At 38.1% G+C, this 7,023-nt stretch overlaps 1 protein-coding gene and 1 pseudogene across 2 annotated transcripts; one reads left to right on the top strand and one right to left on the bottom strand.

Moving 5' to 3' along the window:
- LOC101293934 lies at positions 1 to 3,682 on the bottom strand (annotated as a pseudogene). Its single transcript, XR_183852.1, has 9 exons — positions 3,620 to 3,682; positions 3,347 to 3,528; positions 2,743 to 2,824; positions 2,465 to 2,653; positions 2,266 to 2,379; positions 1,983 to 2,075; positions 1,749 to 1,906; positions 881 to 1,314; positions 1 to 537 (listed from the first exon to the last, which is right to left on the bottom strand). The product of XR_183852.1 is annotated as a pentatricopeptide repeat-containing protein At5g67570, chloroplastic-like (transcript).
- Positions 3,683 to 4,682: 1,000 nt separating this feature from the next.
- On the top strand, positions 4,683 to 5,996 carry LOC101293638 (F-box/kelch-repeat protein At1g57790-like). Its single transcript, XM_004289307.1, has 2 exons — positions 4,683 to 4,846; positions 5,095 to 5,996. The coding sequence occupies exons 1-2, from the start codon at positions 4,837 to 4,839 to the stop codon at positions 5,994 to 5,996; spliced, it is 912 nt and encodes a 303-aa protein (XP_004289355.1). The 5' UTR covers positions 4,683 to 4,836.
- Positions 5,997 to 7,023: the final 1,027 nt, after the last annotated feature.

Genomic DNA, 7,023 nt, shown 5'->3' with positions numbered 1-7,023 from the left:
TCAGCCGCAATCACTTCTGATACTACTGCTCCAAGTCCTACGAGGAAACTCACTGAAAGGAGCATCACTACTGTCATCAGGAGGGTCCGTGCCAGGATTCATCTTACCATTAATATATCCTAAAGAATGATTTGGCATAATGAGCCCTTCATTATCATCAGATCCCTCATCATTATCATCTAAAGATGATACTGATACCAAATCTGAGAAGTCTCTTGATGTATAAGACCGACAGAGACTATGCAAAGAACTTTTCAAGTTTAAGAGCGTGGCTGCCGATGTTACATCACAATGCTCTAGAGCATCCAGCAGTTTCTTTATACCATCCTGACTGACCCCGTCTTCATTTTTCTTGAAAACATGTCCACTGCTTTTCACTGATTTGAAATGGGGCATAAACCATTGTCTTAACCAGAGTTGCCGCTCTCTTGTAATCATGCCGAGCTGTAGTTGATATACCATTTCAATAAAGAAAATTAGATGGGGGATTTCACCAGCTTCCAATGTTGTGTCAAATGCATGCTCTAGTAGATACCCCTACATCAACAAAATATGCTGCATAAGTTTTTGACTGAACTCATCCAGTGAAAAAAATAATGATGACAGGTGAAAAGGAGAAACAAAAACAGAACTAGACTTCAGACATAATAGTACAAACACCCAGTTCACAGATCCAGTCAGAGAATAAACGGAAGAGATAACAATAGATGGAGTCATGTCCAGTGGAAAGATGAAGTGATGAACTATCACCGGATATAGCTAAAACATTAACAGACGTTTTTTTCCTTGGTCATAAAGAAAGAAAAGAGTTCTACTACAACAATACAGTGTCTAATCAATGTAAGAAAATATAATTGATCTTTCATCTATTAACTTTTACCTTCCCAGTTCTGGATGCTTCCCCGAGAATTGAAGCATTTTTACTTTGATCTATTCGATATCCCGAGAGAGCCATCTCTCTGTAAACATATGCAACGTATTCCCATTGCAGAGCACTGGCAGATGCCTTGAGCATTGAAGTATAAGTGTACTCATTGGGCACAAGAGAATTACCACCACCTTCCAGCAAAGGGTCAGAATCAGATTTAGCAGCCTTAGTTTCTTCAAACGATTCTTTAGCTTTGGAAAACATATAAGTGTGTCTAACAACTTTCAACATCATATTAATTGTCCCTATGTTAGGGCTACAATGGTTCTTCATCTGTTCACATATGGATATACATAAATTTGTCCACCTTCCATGGAAGACCTTATCATGCCTGTGAAGGTGACCTCCAAAGGTTTAGTATTGGATACATTTTTCATCTTCTCAAACTGAAGCCATAGTTTTAAGAAATCTTCAAGCTTCAAGGTTTACTTTAAAAAGAATCTAGAGATGTCACGACTTAACACTGAAGAAAAAAAAAAAAATCATTTGCCTAAATGGAAATGTCTAAGCCGGACTTGTTTACAATTATTACATGCTATATCCATTATTATTTAGGTCTATTGTGAAAAGCAAGTGTATTACAAGAAAATACTGAATTCTCTTTGGGATAACCACAGATTCATGCTTTTCATTAGCCTTCAGGTTACGAAATTGATCCAACTCCATCCTAAATAAAAATCGTTTAAATGATGCAAAGTGCAACCAAACTTTTTGAATATTGAATCAGATGAGTAATCTAATCCATAAATGTTAACTTGGTGTAAACATTGAAACAAAAAGCCAGTCACTATGCCTCCAAACTCTACAGACAAAAAATTACCTGTAACAGAGCATCCTGCCATTTACCGCTATTGGAAAGGCAGCAAGCTAACTCATAATATATGCCACTTGTCCCAACCACTCCCCTTCATTCCATGTCCATGACTGCTTTCACAGCTTCTTTCACTTTTCCTTCACACCATATAGCTCAAACAATAACTGTGATATAATAATATGTATTAGGGACAAAAACAATATATCTATCTCAATATCAGATGAAATACAAACAAACTACCTTTATAGGTAAGAGCTTTCGGAGCTTCTCCACTCCTTTCCATTTTTCTAATAATTCATGGCCGAGGTCATACTTTCCAGATTACAGCATCACCTTACAATAACAAGCAGATCTTACATAACAAGCAGATCCTATAAGGCTCAAATACAATTGTAATTTGAGAACAAATAGCCGTTTGCACCTTTTTGATGTACTTTCATGTTTCCAGTCATTGGGTTGAATCAAATTTATATATTCTGCTTGAACTTTAATTTGCAAAGATATCTCATAATCCAGATACTACCTCCATAGCAAGCCCGTGTGTTGCTCCATTAGGTTTCAGACCACTCTTTCTCAACTGGTTAAACACCCAATATACACTCTTCCACTGATGGGATTGAACACAAGCATTCAGTATCTGCAAATAATGTTGACAAAGATAGGATTACATGAAGATGCAGAAAAAAGAAATAAGGAATGACAAGTGAAAGATGCTCTCTTACAGCATTATACACAACTACATCCGGTTCAAGGACAGGGTCCCAGTTGCGAAATATATATCTATTTATTTTGACAGGTTTCTGCCTCATGCATTCGATAACTTTCAGCAATTCCTTCAGACGACCTGTTTGGCCGAGTGTAACAGCAATACTGTGATAGGCAGCAATATCTGGATATATATGACAATCTCCCTGCACAACTTGAATGTAAGAATTCAAAAAGGCAGTCAATATATGATTGAAATATGAAAAAATAAAGTTGCCAAAGAACAAGACATTACACACATCTTGTTGAAAATGTCAAGAGCTTCCTGTGGCCTTCCTGCCTTCCGAAGAATTGACAAAAGCTTTGTGTATACAAACCTACAAGATGCATAATTTTTCCAGCATGACACAGGAAACAGAAGTAGAACCAACTTATCAATCAACCAATTCAGGGGGAAAAAAAAAAAAACTGATTTTATACCAGAATAAATACATAATTACATCTCATTGTTTTCAGTACATGATTTCACAGTGCTACCGAACCATGACTATTCAGTAGAGGTTGTGTCAAAATCTAAAATTCACAGAAGGCTACTGTTCCCCTGAATAGGTTCATTGACAGGTTCAATCCCACTGCCAGGCTTTATTCATTAGGACCTTGTTAATTAATCCTTGCTTTACCATCAAAGCAATGCCAGAATAATTAGTTGGGAAATTAGTCAAAAAAAAATCTATGGAAATACTCCTGAAACGATTCATTCTTATGTATGACAATCTAGTTTCTTCTTTCTTATTAGAGTTCTAATCCAACAAGACCTTTACCAATCCATTTTGGACAAATTTTCCTAGCTCATAGATGCAAATAACTGAAGGTACATATATCAAAGTCTTCACCAATACCTGCTTTTGCAGTGGTTATTGCCCCTGTCCTTATAAACCCATTCCACCACAGTCAACGCCTGCTTCCAACATTTCTTAACACCAAGCCCCTTCAAAACCTGACCCTCATTGAACTCCAATCCTGACTGCTTCAGCATCCTCGAAAGCTTCCAGTCCCTCATTGTAAACTCTGTACCAATAAGCTTGCACCACAAAGAACAACATTAACACCCTAAAACCAACTACACCCTCCTAAAACTCCAACACAAACCTCTCAACAAGAAACTCAATCACCTCCCTCTCGCCGCGCCGCGGCTGGGTCCCAAACCTCATACTCCTCATCAAACCAATCCTCATCTATCTGAACTCGGCTTTAAGAGTTTGGAAGTGGGTTTCTTCTGAAAGGGCTTGGCTTTGGGATTTGGAGAGAGGTGGGTCTTGTTGGTTGAGACGGTTGAGTTTGCGGTTGTGTTTTTGGATTTGCGAGTTGGGTGGATGCCTTTGTTGGTGAGGGTGCGTTTGATTTTGTCGGTGTTGGGTTCGAATTGGGGGGATGGGATTTGAGGGTGGGCGCCTTGCAGAGCTTCCATGGATGCAAGTGGTGAGCTTGATGAGTGTCCTAGTTTCAAGCGGGGATTTTGTTGGGGTTTAACTGCTGGAGAAAACTGTACGGCAATAAAATCATTAAAATGAACGGTTCGGTACTTCTGTACTTGTGTGAGTTTGGTGTCGTACGTGTTTCAAACAATACAGGCTTTGATTTCTAGGACTAAAAAAAATTAAAAACTCTGAAACTATTTGAAAGTAGGGAAGGTAAGGAGCCTTATATCTATTCTTTTTTCCAGAACACACAGGGCCGGCCTTAAGAGTACGTGTACGTCGCATAGTTCTTAAGAAAATTGTCGTCACTCGTCAGTCGACTTTCCTAACTCATAGAGGTTTGTTCGCCTAGTTCTTCTTGGAACGAAGAATTTCCCATCTCACACAGGTCTATTAACCAAGTATCCTTTAGGTTTCCTAACTCAAATAGGTTAACCTAATTCTTGCTGGATACAGAAGTTGCCTTTAAATAAAGGTAGACTGCAATTACAATCTACAAGCAGTTCAAAGCATATTCAACCCCTATAGAATTCACAATTTTTTTTTTCTGTTTTCTTGGTCGAGGACCATTAAACAGCTACCAACTACTTGCCCGAAACAGCTACCAACTACTTGACCAAAAAAAAACTACTTGCCCGAAATACAGAAATTAAGTGAAGTCTCCACGTGCTCTCCTACCTTCAATCTTCTTCAATTAAAGCTCATTCAAGTGCAGAAGAAAGAAGATCTAGCAAGCCAGCCAACACAAACTTCGGAGCTTAACTGCCGGAAAAGTCTATCAGATCTTCATACCATCAGGAAAACCAAGGGGACACGTACAGAATTAAAGTCTTGATCACCAGCCTTCAATCTCCTTCTGCTTCTGCATTTCTCTCCAACATCAACCATCTTCTGCCGGGTTTGGAGTCTTTATGGAGCGAGGTATTGTTTTCTCATACAAATCTTGATTATTCTCTACCAGAAGCTTCTGTGATACAAAGGATCTAATCAACTAGTTTTAACAAAAAAAATCGTCATCCAGCGTTAGCAAGCCTGTAGGTGTGAGCCGATGACTACCGCATCCATATCCTCACCTCAAATTTTGTCAGAAAACCAAACAATGTTTTCTCAAAAAGATCAATGTTCTTCTTTGGTCTCTGATTCTAATCAAGATTTTCCGTCATTTTCAGATTGGGAAAACTTGCCAAAGCATCTTTTAGATTCAGTTGCGGAAAAATTATTGAAACCATGGGACTATCTGGGGTTCAGCTTGGTATGTAAGTCATGGTATTCTGTAGCAAAGGATAATGAAAGCAAACATGCTAGGATGACAGCTCCAATGCTGTTGTATTATTCAGGAAGAAAACAGTACTGGAAATTCTACGACGTAGTTGATAAGAAGGTCCTTAAGTTCCAAGCAAAAGTGCCATGGAAGGTATTTGTTGGATCTTCAAAAGGATGGCTACTATTTGTGCATCGGAATATTAGGGAGAAAAACCTTGGAGTAACTTTAGTAAATCCTTTCTTGAGGATTAAAGGGAGGGAAAATAAGGAAAAATCGATTATTTGTCTGCCGCCACTAACTCCCCCGGGTTGGGAAAAATGGTATGTAAATTGTGAGGAGTATGTCTGCAAGGCCACAATTTCAGCAGACCCTATATCAAATACAAATGACTGCATTGTTACAGTCATACATTTGGAAAGAGGCAATTTGGCTTTCATTAGATTGGGTAAGGATACAACATGGACTTATGTGGATGAAAGTGTTGATAATGCCCTTGATGAAGACATTGGCTGCCAGATGATTGAAGAAGTTGTCAACGTTGGAAATACATTTTATGCTGTGAATTATTATAGAGAAGTTTTATGTTATGATGTTACTACTGGTCGGACATACTCAGATGTAAAGATGGTTAGACGCGGCAATTCTCCAGATTGTAATAATAGCAAGAGATATATCTTTGAAGTTGAAGAGAATCGATTGTTGATGGTCGAAAGGTACAGAGGGTATACAGAAGACGACATACGTGTGACAAAGAAATTTAGAGTTTTCGAACTGAATGTGCAAACGGGTGAATGGACTGACGGGTGAATGGACTGAGAAGAACACCTTGGGTGGGGATGCTCTCTTTGTTGGGGATAACACTTCAATACGTGTGTCGTCTGCAAAAATTTGTGGACTTCGGTCGAATTGCATATACTTCAACCATGATATTGATTATGTGGGAACTGGTATCGATTATGATTTTGGTGTTTATAACGTTGAAGATCAAAGCTTCCCAGAAACTTACACCAAGCGTTTCAAGAAGATCCTGCAGATGAGTTCTCCACGACCAATTTGGGTTAACCCGATTTTGTCTTTTCCATTGTAAGAGCCTATGCAACAATTTTCCTCTCATCATATATCACTTGAGTTCTTTTTATGGGAGGAGGAAGAAGAGGATTAAGACACAACAATTAGTGGTTGTTCACAGTTTTTACAGTTGTTATTGTAGTACCCAACTATTTTTTCTTTAATCTAACTTTGGTCCTAATCAATATACTGTCTTTCTGTTTCAGTATCAGCTCCTATATTGGTTGGTTGGGTTGTCCAGGTACTAGTCATGGAGAAAGTTCATGAATCAACTATGTGTCTATAGCCTCCAGAAAGGACGAAATAGAATTGTAGTGGATCTTCTTGTAACTAAGAGTAATGCTAGATGAACCACCTTTTGAGAAACAACCTTAGAGTCCACCTTAGATGACAGTATATGTGGCACATCAAAATATTATTTATGTCTTTTGTATTTTCATTAATAGAGATTACTAAAATTCATTTTTCTTTTTTACACTTTCTTAGTTTAATCATATAAACCCTAATTTTATTATTCTTTTTCATCTGCCGTCTTCATCCTTCTCCTCTCACCCTTTGCTCAACCATCTTAATTATCTGATTTTCCATGATCAACTCATATCGAATTAGAGTATCACATGATGCTTATTAGAATTTCATGGGTCATATATTGTTGAGTTGGATGGGTTTTCTTTGATATCTATGTGACTACGATTCCTCGTATACGAACTCCTTCTGTGAATTGGTTTTCGATCACCATGACCGGGTAGAAGATTAATATTCAGTG

This window comes from Fragaria vesca, linkage group LG1, assembly GCF_000184155.1.
Source record: "Fragaria vesca subsp. vesca linkage group LG1, FraVesHawaii_1.0, whole genome shotgun sequence".
NCBI classification, from domain to species: Eukaryota; Viridiplantae; Streptophyta; class Magnoliopsida; order Rosales; family Rosaceae; genus Fragaria; species Fragaria vesca.
Note: the sequence above shows the minus strand (reverse complement) of the source record. Positions and strands in the feature narration are given on the sequence as shown.